Source organism: Musa acuminata, chromosome BXJ3-6, assembly GCF_036884655.1.
Source record: "Musa acuminata AAA Group cultivar baxijiao chromosome BXJ3-6, Cavendish_Baxijiao_AAA, whole genome shotgun sequence".
NCBI classification, from domain to species: domain Eukaryota; kingdom Viridiplantae; phylum Streptophyta; class Magnoliopsida; order Zingiberales; family Musaceae; genus Musa; species Musa acuminata.
Genome location: NC_088354.1, coordinates 5,042,949 through 5,058,008, shown reverse-complemented (window position 1 = coordinate 5,058,008; position 15,060 = coordinate 5,042,949). Strand labels below are relative to the sequence as shown.

At 42.9% G+C, this 15,060-nt stretch overlaps 3 protein-coding genes across 3 annotated transcripts; 2 read left to right on the top strand and 1 right to left on the bottom strand.

The window, feature by feature from the left end:
• Positions 1 to 345: 345 nt before the first annotated feature.
• LOC135640456 (potassium channel KAT3-like) lies at positions 346 to 4,251 on the top strand. The gene is made up of 11 exons (XM_065154909.1): positions 346 to 548; positions 641 to 856; positions 929 to 1,084; positions 1,163 to 1,220; positions 1,312 to 1,629; positions 2,087 to 2,326; positions 2,404 to 2,502; positions 2,607 to 2,639; positions 2,742 to 2,927; positions 3,006 to 3,702; positions 3,897 to 4,251. Exons 1-11 carry the CDS (start codon positions 370 to 372, stop codon positions 4,001 to 4,003), a joined length of 2,289 nt encoding a protein of 762 aa, XP_065010981.1. The 5' UTR covers positions 346 to 369; the 3' UTR covers positions 4,004 to 4,251.
• Positions 4,252 to 6,126: 1,875 nt separating this feature from the next.
• Positions 6,127 to 8,379, top strand: LOC103987047 (alkaline ceramidase TOD1). Its single transcript, XM_009405232.3, has 4 exons — positions 6,127 to 6,453; positions 6,540 to 6,761; positions 7,170 to 7,736; positions 7,922 to 8,379. The coding sequence occupies exons 1-4, from the start codon at positions 6,159 to 6,161 to the stop codon at positions 8,245 to 8,247; spliced, it is 1,410 nt and encodes a 469-aa protein (XP_009403507.3). The 5' UTR covers positions 6,127 to 6,158; the 3' UTR covers positions 8,248 to 8,379.
• Positions 8,380 to 12,384: 4,005 nt separating this feature from the next.
• Positions 12,385 to 14,001, bottom strand: LOC103988249 (uncharacterized). The gene is made up of 4 exons (XM_065156192.1): positions 13,522 to 14,001; positions 13,269 to 13,409; positions 13,002 to 13,085; positions 12,385 to 12,929 (listed from the first exon to the last, which is right to left on the bottom strand). The coding sequence occupies exons 1-4, from the start codon at positions 13,999 to 14,001 to the stop codon at positions 12,471 to 12,473; spliced, it is 1,164 nt and encodes a 387-aa protein (XP_065012264.1). The 3' UTR covers positions 12,385 to 12,470.
• Between the last annotated feature and the right edge of the window lie 1,059 nt (positions 14,002 to 15,060).

The window sequence follows — 15,060 nt, the reverse complement described above, 5'->3', positions numbered from 1 at the left end:
CTTGAACACACATAATTAAAACCTAATCCCAACACACATTAATCTGTTTCATCCATTTGCTATTGCCAGTCGTATGAGGAATTATTCCACTACTAATCCTAGCACTATTCGGAATCCTAATAATACTTGAATTCTAAAGTCAGATCCTATTTGTATATCCACGTGAAACTCTACACGCTTGCAATGGTCAGTGGTCTATATCGGTGTCTAGTGGTTGATGTCCACCATGGTCCTCTGTTTTATTTTGCCCATTATCTGGGACCCAAAGAAAAACCTTTAGACCGTCAACTCCGTGTTGCTTCTGTATATAAATCAACCCACTACTCCTCACCATACACGGTTAGCTTCACATACCGTCCCAAAGAAAGCATGGACCTCTTTTGTGCAGCTAAGTCCTACTTCCAGCCCTTCTGCTATGATGGCTTCCAGGAGAGCAGCAGCAGCAGCTACAGCTTCTCCAGCGACCTCCTGCCATCTCTGGGAGCAAACATTAACCAATCAGTCAAGCTAAGAAAGTTCATAATATCACCTTATAATCCTCGGTACAGGTGAAGTTTCCACTGCACGTCCGACTTTTCTTTCTTCCATGCATATATAGGATAAACTTTGCTGATCTACCTGTTACATGTTCTCTCCTCAGAGCATGGCAGATATTCCTGATCCCCCTGGTTATTTATTCAGCATGGATTTGCCCATATGAACTTGCGTTTCTGAGACACTACCCAGCCAAACTTCTCTGGGTTGAGAACATCCTGAATAGCTTTTTTGCAGTAGATATTATACTCACCTTCTTTGTTGCCTATCTTGATCGTAAATCATATCTCCTGACTGATGATCCAAAGAAAATTGCAGCCAGGTTAGTAAGCTATTTATACTTATTTCTTTCTCCTTCAGAAGCATAGAATTCATTGGGACCCTTATCATGCAGATATCTATCCTCCTGGTTCATCTTCGACATCTTATCCACGGCTCCATTTCAACTAATCAGCTTTCTCTCTGATAGCAGTGTGAATGGCCTTGGTTTTAAGATACTCAATATGCTCAGACTATGGCGGCTACGTCGAATCAGTTCATTCTTCTCCAGGTCTGCAATACTTTCTGTATCTTCAGAATAGGATGAACAGTGAAAACGGATGATCATTATATTGCTTTCTTTCAATAGGCTTGAGAAGGATATCAGATTCAACTATTTCTGGACTCGATGCACAAAGCTCATCTTAGTAAGTTCATCTGTATTCTTCTCTTCCTTTCCATGTCCAAACAACAATGGTGGGTAAATAATGTATCTGCAACTTCTTCGTCTGGCTTCAGGTTACTCTCTTTGCTGTGCACTGTGCTGGATGCTTCAATTATCTAATTGCTGACCGGTACCCGAATCCAGAGAGAACATCAATAGGAGCAGTAATGCCCAACTTCAAATCAGAAAGCTTGTGGACCAGATATGTCACTGCAATTTACTGGTCCATTACAACACTGACAACAACTGGTTATGGAGACATCCATGCTGAGAACTCGACAGAAATGCTGTTCTACATCTTCTACATGCTGTTTAATTTGGCATTGACAGCTTACCTCATCGGAAACATGACGAACCTCGTTGTTCATGGAACCAACCGCACCCGAAACTTCGTACGTGTTGCTCTTCTTTCCGTTTCTGCTTTCTAATGTCATGTTACCTGATAGGAGATAGGAAGGTACAAAGATAAGTTCATTTCTCTACTAGCAGCTTCTATTCGTTAGACGAAGATCATCAAGTGTCAATAAGTAACGTGATTCTTAATTTAACTTCAATTTTTGCTGTTGTTCTACCTGCAGGAATGTCAATAAATTAACTATTTGCAGTAGGTAACAGAGAATTCAATATTGTATTTGAATGTTCAGCCAAGTATATTACTTTGTTATGAAACAAGGTCAGACATGAAATCGATTGAACCATATATAGGTCAACAAAAAGGTGTTACCTGAATCAGAAAGAATGCTAGGCAAAAGTTAGATTAGAGAAGCTCTAAGGATAAATGCGTAGGTTTCCTTAAGAGGTAATTGCTGTCTTTTGTCATCTGCTTCTGACGATCATTTGATGCAACAGAGGGACACAATCCAAGCTGCTTCTGAGTTTGCTGCAAGAAATCATTTGTCCCAGAACATAAGGTGTCAAATGCTCTCTCACATATGCTTAAGATTCAAAACAGAGGGGCTAAAACAGCAAGAAACCTTGAATAGTCTCCCCAAGGGTGTTCGTACAAGTATAGCATGTTATTTGTTCTATCCAATTGTACAACAAGTCTACCTCTTCCGTGGAGTTTCCCGCAACTTCCTTTATCAACTGGTATGCAACTTGCCTCCAGTGACATAAACATCTTGACCATATTGTAGATATTTATACTATTTTCTTGTATGAAATAGGTGACAGAGATGCAGGCTGAGTATTTTCCACCAAGGGAAGATGTTATCCTGCACAAAGAGACACCAACAGATCTCTACATATTGGTAACAGGAGCAGTGGTAAGCAAAGATTTCGATGCTTCATGAACTAATCATGGTGCTCATGTCAAGCTGTTTACAGTAATAAGCAATATGCTGATCCAATTGCTAACTTGACTTAACAGGATTTGAGATCGAATATTCATGGGAATGAGCAAGTATGTTACTATGTTTCTTTACTAATTCGTTCTTTTTCCTTTTTAGCCAAAAGTATACATAACAAAAGCATGTCTCTAAATATGATGCATCTGTGTCAACAGATTCATAAAAGGGTTGCCGCAGGGGAAGTATTTGGGGAGATAGGTGTTCTATGTCACACGCCACAACCATATACTGCACGCACTGTTGAACTCTCACAAATTCTAAGGCTGAGCAGCAGCACGTTCATGAACATGATCCAGGAAAATGCAGGAGATGGAATCATCATTATGAACAATCTTTTGCAGGTATTATTTGGACTCTACATCCTAAACATGCCTCATCTAACAGAAATGGTAGCTCATGCTTCTGATACCATTTTGCAGAAGCTGAAACTAGAACAAAGCCCATCTGCTGGAGTAGAAGAGAGCAGTCATTTGCTCAAAGAGATGTTAAAAGGAGAAAATTGGAGCTTCTCTTCTTGCTACCAGGACTACAAACTCCAAGAACAACCATCGTGGGAATCAATGGAAGGAAGAAACAACCCATGCACAGTATCAGGGAATGATAGATGGGACACATCATATGATTTGTATGGGACTGATGTAAATTTAACCCATACACCCATACATGCAGCACTGCGTAGGTGTGACAAAATGGGAAACAGCAAAATTGTCGAACTGGATCAGGAAGCAAACAGGGATGGACTAGACGTCAGTGATCGGACACCAATGGATTTGGCAGAGAATGCCGAAAATAATAATATCTGCAAATTGTCATTGAGATACAACAACGGAATGTCCATGACGGAGGATCAACAGTTCGCAAACATCAATAACACAAACAGTGCAATTGAAAGCTATGAAGAGCAGAGCCAGATATTTATGCACTCAAAGATACCTTACAAAATGAAGAATGCATCTTCAAGGAGTGGTTGTAGTTCAGTTGATACCGATAAAAGGCAAACCGTCAGCAAAAGAGTCGTCATTCATATGCATAAAACAAAGTCGAGAAGTTCAAGAGAACTCATGGGGAAACTCATCAACTTACCTGATTCTCTTGAGGAGCTCTTCAAAATCACTAGTAAGTATTGCTTAACTTAGCTAAGATATGCAATGCAAAACCTGAAAGTTTGACATTAAGTATTTCTTTCTAATATAAAGCTACTACAAATCAGAAGATAGCAGAAATTATTCATACCTTGAATAGGGGATTAACTATTGCATGTGAACTAAGATCATTCATTGTCATCTAAAATTAATTTCGTATAAGTGCAGGCCAGAAGTTCAACGTTGATCAACCTACAATGGTCGTCAATCAAGATGATGCAGAAATAGATGACATTGCAGTTATTCGAGACGGGGACCATTTATTTCTCCTATAGCAGGTTGATGATGTCTACACAAGTAACATAACATGATCTCCAAATTTTCTGTCACCAATTTTAGCACTAACCTTAACATATACAACCTCAAGTAGACCTCATTTATGCCAAGAGAAGGTCAAAAACCATTAAGCAAAATCTTTCTTCCAGTCCCTAATTGTATATGGTGCCAGAAGTTGCAAGCTGCAGAAATAATCAGCTGAGAATGGCACTTTATGCAGAATACAATTTTATTCTTTGATTTTTTATTTTATTTTCTTTTATTTGTATTGTTGAGCACAACCTATACAAAGGAAGAAGTTTATTATCTCCAAACAAAGGGATATAGATGGTCCAGTGTTTACCCCTACATGGAAGTCTCTATATCAGCTCTTCTACCTACTTCAAGGTTGCATCCATTATGGTCACTGAATCTGTAAATCTGCTGTATGAGAATGCTAAGAACAATTTCAGACCAAAAAAGGAGAGTAAAGGACTAACAATGATCAATAACACAGGAATCAAACTACAATGCCTACATTGTGCTGTATTTACCCATCAATGTTAAGATTGAAATAAGATGCAGTAACAATCAGATTAAACGTTTGGGGATTGGATATTTGCGTCCAACAGCAGCGCTGACCTCTAGAACGGATCGAGTTCTCAAAATAAAGGGCGAAACATGACCTGATCTAAATCATTTATATCGCAGGAGCAGAAATCTTCCGAAACGACGCACAAAGCATATAAAATGATGATAGAGGAGAACCTCAAGAGGAGATCATCGGCGCGATCTGGGACAAGATATCGATATAGGAGACAACCGCGAGGTATTCGATCCGGAAAAGAGAAGAAACAGAGAAAGAGGGGACGATCGGAGACGATGATTTGGCGCTCTCGCGCCCGCTTAATTTGAATTCACCAATAACGGCCACTGTAACGTTTGCAACGGCAATTATAACGGTTTAATCATGTTAATATCACATCAATGTTGGTGCCGTTATTACCTTTAAAAAATCAATTAAAAATTATATATAAACCAATTAAAACCTAATTAAATTATTTTTTTATATTTTTTATTTTGTGCAAAGAATTTATGGGGTTTCCAAGTACTCATCGTCCTGTCTTTTGACCTAGATGAAGTGTGATCTGAGAGTCAAAATAAAATGATTATGTTCGGGATTATTGAACAATTTGATCGAAAGAGAAATTATTTCATAGTTGTAAAAGGTTTGATCGTCTTAATCCTACTTTAGAGAATTCTTAAAACTTCCATATTAAAGGTGTGTCGATACTTAACAATCAAATTAGTGTTTTCTCGAGGAAAAACAAAAAAAGTAAAAAGCTTGAGAGTTCATAATTAACTTAGAAAAGTTTAGAATAAAAACATATCGCTTGTTTATAACTGCTCTCAGCCATAAAAGATTAAATATTTTAATACAAAAATATTCCAATTAAGTCATATAGTTAGCATGTTTATACATTGGGACTGATTAGTATCTATGTGTGATCATATGAATATGATCTGTCAAATGACATATGAATCATTTGCATGTGTTCTTACAACTCTAACATGGATTGATTTGCCATTCATTCCGCAGTGAACTCCAAGAACTATTTTAAGCATAACAAATAGATCTGTCAGATTAACATGCAACAATGATCATTTCTCAAGAAAATAAAGAATCTTGCACGCACTTCAAAGAAGATGCAAAAGCTGTCTCTGTCCCTCGTAGGGAGGAACTTAATTCTGCTGGCTGGAATTGCCAACCTCCAGTCTGTCACCATGCAACTCCAAACAAAGGTTTCTCTGGCACCAAAAAGGAGTTAACGCAGCCAAAACCCACCGCCCTCTTCGTCTTCCGGGGCTACAGCTTTAAACTAACAACACTCCGATCTCCTTCTGCACTTGGCATCTGAAATGTGTCTCCCTCGTACTGCCCTCCGAAGATGTAGAATGCTTGGGAAGTGGGTTAGTCTCGTATTGTCATGCATTTATGATCATATAATGGATTATTTTTTGTGGTGCTGACAAGGAAATACGTTCTGAATTCATCTAGATTTTATCTTGCAGTTCATATTGGATCAACATAAAAGACAACAATGGAGAAAAGAGGAGGAAAAGCTTTGCTAATTTGAGAGAGAGAGAGAGAGGAGGGTATAAGTAACACAACAAATGCCAACCGAAGGCTTCGTGTGTGATGTGAGAAAGGTTGTTGACCCCATGGGACGTGTGTATCTGACAACACCTCTCCTATTCCAATCCAAAATCCTCTGCCTCTCCCTGCTCTACCTCCTCACCACCCTTCCCCTCGCCCTCTACGTCGCCTTCTCCCAGACCGGCTGCCTCTTCCGCACCCCTCCGCCCCTTCCCAAGCCGCGCCTCTTTGCCTACCCGCCCTCCTACGGGGAGCACAAGTACGCCCTCCCCACCACCCGCTCCGCGTGCTCCTCCCCTGTTCCCTTCTCCGGTCCGTTAGGGTCTTTTCGAGATGAATTATCCGGTTTCTCCATCCAAGATTCGATTTTGAACCCTTTCCCTTGATCCGTGGTGCAGAGTATGGGACGGTGCTGCAGGAGATTCGCGATCTCTGCCGGAACTCTTCCGCCACTGCCGCCTCACCTCGTTCCCCTGTTCTGCGGTATTTTCAGGGTAAAGGCGACAGCTTTGCGGGAAATTTCTCCGCAAAGAAGAGGATGTCTTTCTTCAACCATACCAACGGCGATCGGGTGGAGGTCCCGTGTGGATTCCTTCGGGAATTCCCCATCAGAGAATCTGGTCTGTTCCTTCTGAACACATCTACAAGATCAAAGAATAATCCATGTTTTTGTTGTGATTTGATGCCGTTGAATGTGGAATTTGGATATTCCTAGTATTGGATCAGCAATTAATCGAATAATTCGCCCAAAAAAATCGTTTCTTGACGTGTAATTTGCTCGATCCTTGATCCTTATTTCCCATTTCTTGGAGAAATGCAGTTAGAAAGCCATTACCGACCGATGAATACCGAGAATTCTGTGGGTGTCAAAAAGGTTTTATTGCGTTGAAGATACGCTTCCTTGTCATCATGACGAAGAACATCCTTTTCCCTTTCAGCTTTTCCATCGATATATTCATGTACGAATCGATATTTTCTGTTCTGTTCCTACGTTTGACATGGCAACATTGCTGTGCTTTCGAATCCAGACAGGTCGGCGATGGAGAAATGCGACGGCGTGGTCGTAGCATCGGCGATCTTCGGCGACCACGACAAGATCCGCCAGCCCAAAGGCTTAGGAGCTCAAACATTGGAAACTGTTTGCTTCTTCATGTTCGTTGATGATGCAACTCTCCGAGGTCTCGCGGCCCACAACATCCTCACCAACATCAACGGGGAAGTGGACATGATAGGAGCATGGAGAATCGTGAGTGTCTCGGTCAGCGAATTGCCCTATGACAACGCTGCCATGAACGGGGTGATTCCCAAGCATTTAGTGCACAGGCTCTTCCCCAACTCCATGTTCAGCGTGTGGTTGGACGCGAAGCTGCAGCTCACGGTGGATCCTTTGCTGCTGATTCATTCTCTTGTTGTCTCAAAGGACGCAGACATGGCGATTTCGAAGCACCCGTCTAACGTCCACACCATGGAGGAGGCGATGGCGACTGCGAGGTGGAAGAAATGGGCAGACGTCAAGTCTTTGAGGGTGCAAATGGAGACCTACTGCGAGATGGGGCTGCAGCCATGGTCGCCTAGAAAGCATCCCTACACGACAGGTGCTCATTGCCCAAATCTTGGCATCTTGATCTCATCTTCCTGCAGAAGAGACATCCAATTGATGTTTATGCAAACAATGCACCAACCAGAGGACGTCTTGAGTGGAGGACTGATGTCTCTCTTCCTGATTCATCCCTGTTTCCATGCACTGACAAGGAGGTGTGTCATTTATGTCATGATCCAGATGTTCCGGATACTGCACTCATAATAAGGAGGCATGGACTTAAGAGCAACCTCTTCTCCTGCCTACTGTTCAACGAGCTGGAGGCCTTCAACCCCAGGGATCAGCTGGCGTTCGCCTACGTGAGAGACTTCATGATCCCCAAGATCGACATCAACATGTTCGAATCGGAGGTGTTCGAGCACATAGCCATGGAGTACAGGCACAACCTCAAGCGCCACGACGCCGGTGCGCCGGCGTCGACGATCAAGAAAGCCTCCTCGCGAGACATAAAGGGTAGCAGTTGCGAGGCCTACCTGTTAAAGATGTGGGGAGAATCCAACGACTAAAGAACACACACACATGAAACCTGTGCTGTGGGATATGGCAGAGTTGATTGCTTCGGACTGTACATAATACTTGTACATAACTGGGGGAGGCCTGATTTGTTGTATGTATTGAATCCATCTACAATTAGCGATTTCTGCATAGAGTTGATTGGTTAGATTCTTTTCTTAGCAGCTTCGTCAAAGACTTCATTTGATGAAGTCTCAAAATCAATACATGTATGTATGATAACTGATATGATGACATACATAATTGTTCTGTCAGCTAAATAAGGATATGAATGACATGGTCATTTTGATAGCGTATACGATTCTTAAGAAGCAAATATTATTTATTGGATTATTTCGACAGTTTGAGATAAGAAGAAGAAGAAGAAGAAGAAGAAGAAGAAGAAGAAGAAGAAGAAGAAGAAAAGGAAGTTTGGCATCAGAGGCTCCAATTTGCTGTCACCGGCGACTCGCATAACTTCATACCACAAGACTACTATTAAGTAAGCGGCAGCAGAGGAGGCAGAATGTGTTCATTCTAGGGCGGCAGAGACATTCGTGAGTCTGGTGTTTGGCGAATCATCTGGTTGGTAGTTGTACCTCCTTGCTGAGCGTGCCGAGTCCCTAGTTGGCGGCGGTTCCTCCTTGTTTAGATTGCTGAGCCCCCTGGTTGGTAGCAGTTCCTTCTTGCTTAGTTTGTTGAGTCCCCACTTGCTGAGTTCCTCCTTGTTGAGCTTGCTGAGTCCCATGGTTGGTAGCGGTTCCTTCTTGCTTAGGTTGTTGAGTCCCCAGCTGAGTTCCTTCTTGTTGAGCTTGCTGAGTTGATAGTGTTAGAAAATAAATATATAAACAAGTTGTAGAAGAAGTTGATTGTTATTCTCCTTCCTTTTATACAGATTAGAATGGAGAATTTTCCTCAACAGATTAGAGGATTTCCCTCAATAGAGTAGAGAGATTTCCTCAAACAGTTAGGGAAATCTCATCTACTTATCATGCCCCCGCAATATGGTACTCCGATCAAGGATGTCAATCTTGGACTGATGTAATGCAAAAAGTTTATGAGCTAGAGGCTTCGTAAATGAGTCGACCAATTGATCAGCCGTATGAACATGAGAAACACGAAGCTGACGGCGGACAACTTGATCGCGTACAAAGTGGAAGTCGATAGCAATATGTTTCATGCGGGAGTGGAAGACCGGATTAGCGCACAGATAGGTAGCTCCAATATTATCACAATATACTGTAGGGGTGGAATCGATGTTGAGTTCCTGGAGTAGATTCGTGATCCAATTGAGTTTTGTAGTGGTAGCAGCAATGGCACGGTATTCAGCTTCAGTTGTAGACCGGGAGACTGTCTTTTGCTTCTTAGAACTCCAACTGATTGGATGAGCACCAAGGAAGATAATATATCCCGATGTGGATGTTCTATCATCAAGGTTACATGCCCAATCAGTATCGGCAAAGGCATGAAGACGAAGGGGAGAGCTTTTACGAAAAAAGAGTCCATGATTTAGGGTCCCTTTAAGATATCGTAGAAGTCTCTTGATCGCAGACCAGTGTAGAATAGATGGTTGCTGCATAAACTGTGATAATTTATTAACAGCAAATGAGATGTCTGGAAGCATGAGAGCTAAGTATTGTAAAGAGCCAACAACTTGGCGGTATTGAGTGGGTTCCGTAGTAGGACTTCCATCCAATAATTTGAGAGAACCACTAGTAGAGATGGGGGTTGTAACTGCATTTGCATCCTGCATGTTTGTCTTTAATAACAAATCTTGAATGTACTTACGTTGTGATAAAAGGAGACCGGAAGAAGTATCAAAAGATAAGATTGGAGCAAGACCCCAAACATCAGTATATATAATTTCAAAAGGTTTAGAGGAGGAAATAGAAGATGAGCCAAAAGGCTGCCGATGACTCTTATTACTAAGACAAGCATCACAATGCATCATAGAATTAGTGGACTTAAAAAGAGAAAGAGAGTGACGAGATAATAACTTCTGCTGAATAAAGGACGAGGGATGACAAAGCCAACGATGTCACACATCAATTGGAGCCGCAACAGAAGAATGAACAATGGGCTGGGTTATTCGAGAGGTTGACGGTCATTCATAAATGTTGTCTTTATTCGGGCCTTGGACCAATGATGCCCTCGTGCTCAAGTCCTTAACAAGAAATGAATCAGGAAAGAATTCAATGGAAGTATTGTTATGTTTGCAAAATTGAGAAATAGAAATGAGGTTGCGTGTAATATGAGGGGCGCATAAAACATCATCAAGGGTAAATGTATTAGAGTCAGAATTAAGAGTTGTGGAACCAGTATGAGTTATAGGAAGTCATTTACTATCACCGATGATGATATCTTCATCGCCGTCATAGGGATTGTGAAGAGACAAATTCTGAAGATCAGCGGTGATGTGATGAGAGGCACCAGAGTCGACAATCCAGTTGGACTGGCTAGGTGTCGGAGAAGTTAGGAGATTTGCCTGAGGCCAGTGTGACGGAGTAGGGAGGCGGGGACGAGACCGGCAAACTTTAGTGGAGTGGCCGACTTTATCACACAGTTGGCAAACGACCCGTCTTTGATGGCTCGGTAGGGCAGGACGCCAAGATGAATGATGGCTGGAGTTGTCACTTTGCGAGAAGTGATGACTATGAGGATAGGAGGGGTGTTGCATGGAACTCACAGAATCAAGAGGCGCATTAGTCAAACCTTCGGTGATGTTCGGCAAGTACCGAGTGCTCTTCCATTTTAACTTGTAACTGACTTGAGTTGTGACAGTTGATCCAGGCAGTTTGTCTGCATGCTTCAAGTATATCTCGTAGTCAGTCAGCTTATCATAGAGATCTTCAAAAGAGACTAGTGAGTCGCGTGCCCGAATTGCAGCAGCCAATTCCTTATAGTCGGTGTCGAGACCATTGAGGGTGTGAATGACAACCTCTTCGTCACATAAGGAATGACCTATCAAGGCCAAGTCATCAATGATAACCTTGATATGTTGTAGATAATCAGATATAGTACTTCCCTCTTATTTTGTCACCATAATAGAAGACTAAGTTTGCGAGTACGCGAATGATTTGCCAGGGTGGTTTGCAGTGTAGACCATGCATCGGCAGCTGTCACACATGAAGATATTAAGGGAGCAACGGATCCAGCAACTGAAGCTTGAATAGCTTGGAGGATGAGACGATCTTGACGTAGCCACAGTTTGTGAGCTGGATTGGGTACTGGACTGGGATCGCCAGGAATGTTGAGCATGGCCGGAGGACAACTGAAAGAGCCATCAATGTAACCTAACAAGTCGTATCCAAATAAAAGATTAAAAAATTGAGCTCACCAGGACGCATAGTTGCCACCCTTTGATAACTTAAAGGGGATCAACATAGCAGCATTGATGGAGATAAGCCCTGTAGAAAAACAAGAAGTGGGAGTCCCTACAAGAACTGAAACATCAGAAGAAGTGAATGAAGACTTTTTCTGTTTTTTTGAGAAGAGATGCAGCGAACCTTGTGTGATACTCAGGTCACACAAGGTGGAGAATGAGGGAAGGGGCTGATGCTATAGATTGCTGCAGTAGATTGGGCAATCTACAACAGTGCGGTACTCAAGACTGCGATTCGTCGGGAAGTGGCCGCGAAAATCTGTAGTGGTACTCAAGGAAACTGCAGTGAGAGAAATCTGCAGCAATTAGATGTATAGAGGAAAGCGACAGTGAAAGCTGCTGTGGTAGAGGAAGGAAGATGTAGCGGTTGCGGCCGCTGCTGGCCGGGAAGTGGCTGCGACAGTGAAGGAGGAAGACGCGGCAGCCGTCATTAAGTAAGGAAGACCGAGCGAGGAAGACACCACCGTTCGCCGTTCACCGCTATTGAGGAGGCAGTGAGAGAATGTTTTCCTCCTTGCGTGACGGCGACGGAGAGTGTCTAGGCAACAAATAGGAGAGGGAGCAAGGCCGACGAAGAAAAGCAAGACCGGCGATGAAGGAAGAGAAGGAGTGGATGAGCAGAGCCAAGACGATGCTCGTTAGCACTGGCTCTGAATCTGTGTCTTGTGCTTCTTCAATGACTCCACGATAGTGCTGTCGCCAAGGAGGAATTGCTCTGATACCATGTTAGAAAATAAATAGATAAACAAGTTGTATAAGAAGTTGATTGTTATTAACATATCCCCTTCCTTTTATACAGGGAGAATTTTCCTCAGATTAGAGAGAGATTTCCTCAAACAGTTAAGGAAATCTCGTCTACTTATCAGGTAGCGGTTCCTTCTTGCTTAGTTTGTTGAGTTCTTGTTGAGCTTGAGTCTCCTGATCGGTAGCGGTTCCTTCTTGCTTAGGTTGTCGAGTCCCCACTTGCGGAGTTCCTCCTTGCTGAGTTTGCTGAGTCCCCTGATCGGTAGCGGTTCCTCCTTGCGGAGCTTGTGGTGTCGCCTTGGCCTGGTCGACCGCTGTTCCTCCTGGCTGAACTTGTTGAGTCCCTTGATTGCCCTTGCTGGCAACTGTTGTTGTTGAATGAGCATCCTTAATCTCTTTCTTGATGTTGTTTACGATCGTCATGAACTGGTCGAACTCAGGCACTATAAAATGAACTGTTGATCCGTCCTTGTAGAACTTTAGCCGGTTGTAGTTCTTCTGGATCTCTTTAAACGTCTCGTAGCATTCTTTAGCACGATACATTTTGCCCATCAAGGCGAAGATTGCCGCCTACGTGCGACAAACCGCTTCTTGTCAGATTAATGTCAACCTTCTTTGGCATATAGGCAATCTCTCACCCACCTTATAGAGAGGAACTCGGGGATCCGCAGCCGAAGTTTCCTCGCCACAGAGGGTCGTGTAACCTAAAGCTTTTACATAGTCGCCCTTGCAAATATGACAGAACAAAGTTGGCTCAAAGATATCTTTCAAAAAGATCAATAAATGATGCTGTAATGACAACATTAATATGCTTCATGTTCAGAATCATCGTTGATTTTATGTCGTGTGGATGAAAGATAGACCAGCAATCTAAGCAATGGATCATAAAAGAGTGCGAGATGATTGCACCTCGTATATCAGCATTTCCACCAACAACATCTCAATCTCGTGCATCTCCTCCTTGTTGTTTGCGCTCTTCTCCAAAGCTGCCTCCAATATTTTGATCGCTTCCTTCTCCCTTCCGCTCATTTCAAGACTTGCTGCGAGCACCTGCCATGGACGCTCAAACGGCTCAAGAACGTTCGAAGGACAGCAACCTGGCCATCAAACACTCGAGGCGAGCGTGCGAGAGAGAGAGAGAGGGTGTGCGTAGTCTATTTACGTTTAGTTTACTGTAGTCCTTTCGCTCGTTGGTGAGTTCCGCGCTCAAGTCGTTCACAGCTTTGTTCAGCTTCGTGCTGTCGAGGCGCGCCTCGTGAGCGTGCATGATCCTTTGCATCGCGTTCTCGCCGCCGTACAGCATCCCGAACGACACCGACCGGTACAACACAGGGGTAACAGGGGTCGGCGGGGACTGCTGCGGGGCCTCGGGAATCGTGGCGGCGGCCGCAGTGCTCGATGCCGTCAGTTTACTCTTCTTATGCTTGTAAGCCAACACGAGGCACACGGACGCGAAGACGAGCGTCCCGGTGCCAGGGCTGGCCAGGACATGAAGGCATGCCCCGCCGACGTGCCTGGCCACGGAAGCCAAAGACCGGGGAGCCTCTCCGCTGGCCTTCTCGCCTCGGGGAAGCTGGTCGACGTGTCCTATCGGTACGTAAGTATTGCTCTTGTCGTTCATGGCCGCAGTAAGAGAAGACATAAGGAGATAGCCCACAAAGATTGGAGTGGAGCCGAGCCGCCATTCATAAACAAACAAGATTGATCTCTTGCTTAGCGAAAGAGAAAAGCGGCGGCGTCTTATGATTGACGAGGAATGAGGCTGTGTGCGAAAGCAACGCATCAGTTCTTTCTTTCTATTTGGAGAGAGAGAGAGAGAGAGAGAGAGAGAGAGAGAGAGAGACATAAGATCTCCATGAAAGCTTCAGAAGTTAGCATGGTGTGAAGTCCAGCCGTGATGTGATTCTTGGGTGCATCTCAGCAGCAAGAATCCTGCCAAAACTCCTCTTGCAGAAGTTGGCCTAACTCAAGTTTGTGGCCTAAGTATATTGCTACTTGAGCACTACATCAGCAGCAAGAATCCTAGCAAATCCCATCGCATGATATGGTTCAGCGCTCTTAGATCCTGTCCGATGGGCTGGATTGCTTGGGCCCATAAGATTGGGCCTCTTGGGCTGGACTACAAAGTTAACCTTCCTCCGATGACCCGACGAGCTTACGTTAAAAATGATAATGATGATGATAATGATGATGTTGATGATGTCCGACATATAACAGATCAAAGGATCTAATACCATCTTCGCTATTTACATTTAAAAAAATATATATAAACCATATTATTCTATATTATGATTTAAATAATAAATTTTACATCGAAGAAATTCATTTGGAGGTCTCTCAAACGTGAATGTGGAATAATGAAGTAGAAAACAACATTAATGATCGATAAAGAAATCCCGGCCATCATCAAAGAAGCAAGAAAGATATCCAAGAAATAAATATTATATATTCAATAATTTTATGATAACTAGATATCCCAACAAGAGTAATTCAAATATTATTTCTTTTCATTGAGGGTTTACACAAAATCTCATCATTTTTAAGAACATACTGAAATATCAACATACTTCTCATGGCTCTCAAAACTTAGAATTCTACCCTACAATTATGAGAGGTAGGTATGTTAGTGATGTCAAGAGTTATGATCACATAAGAAAGATGATAATCTCATCTTGTTCCAGAGACAAGACAAGTAGATGCA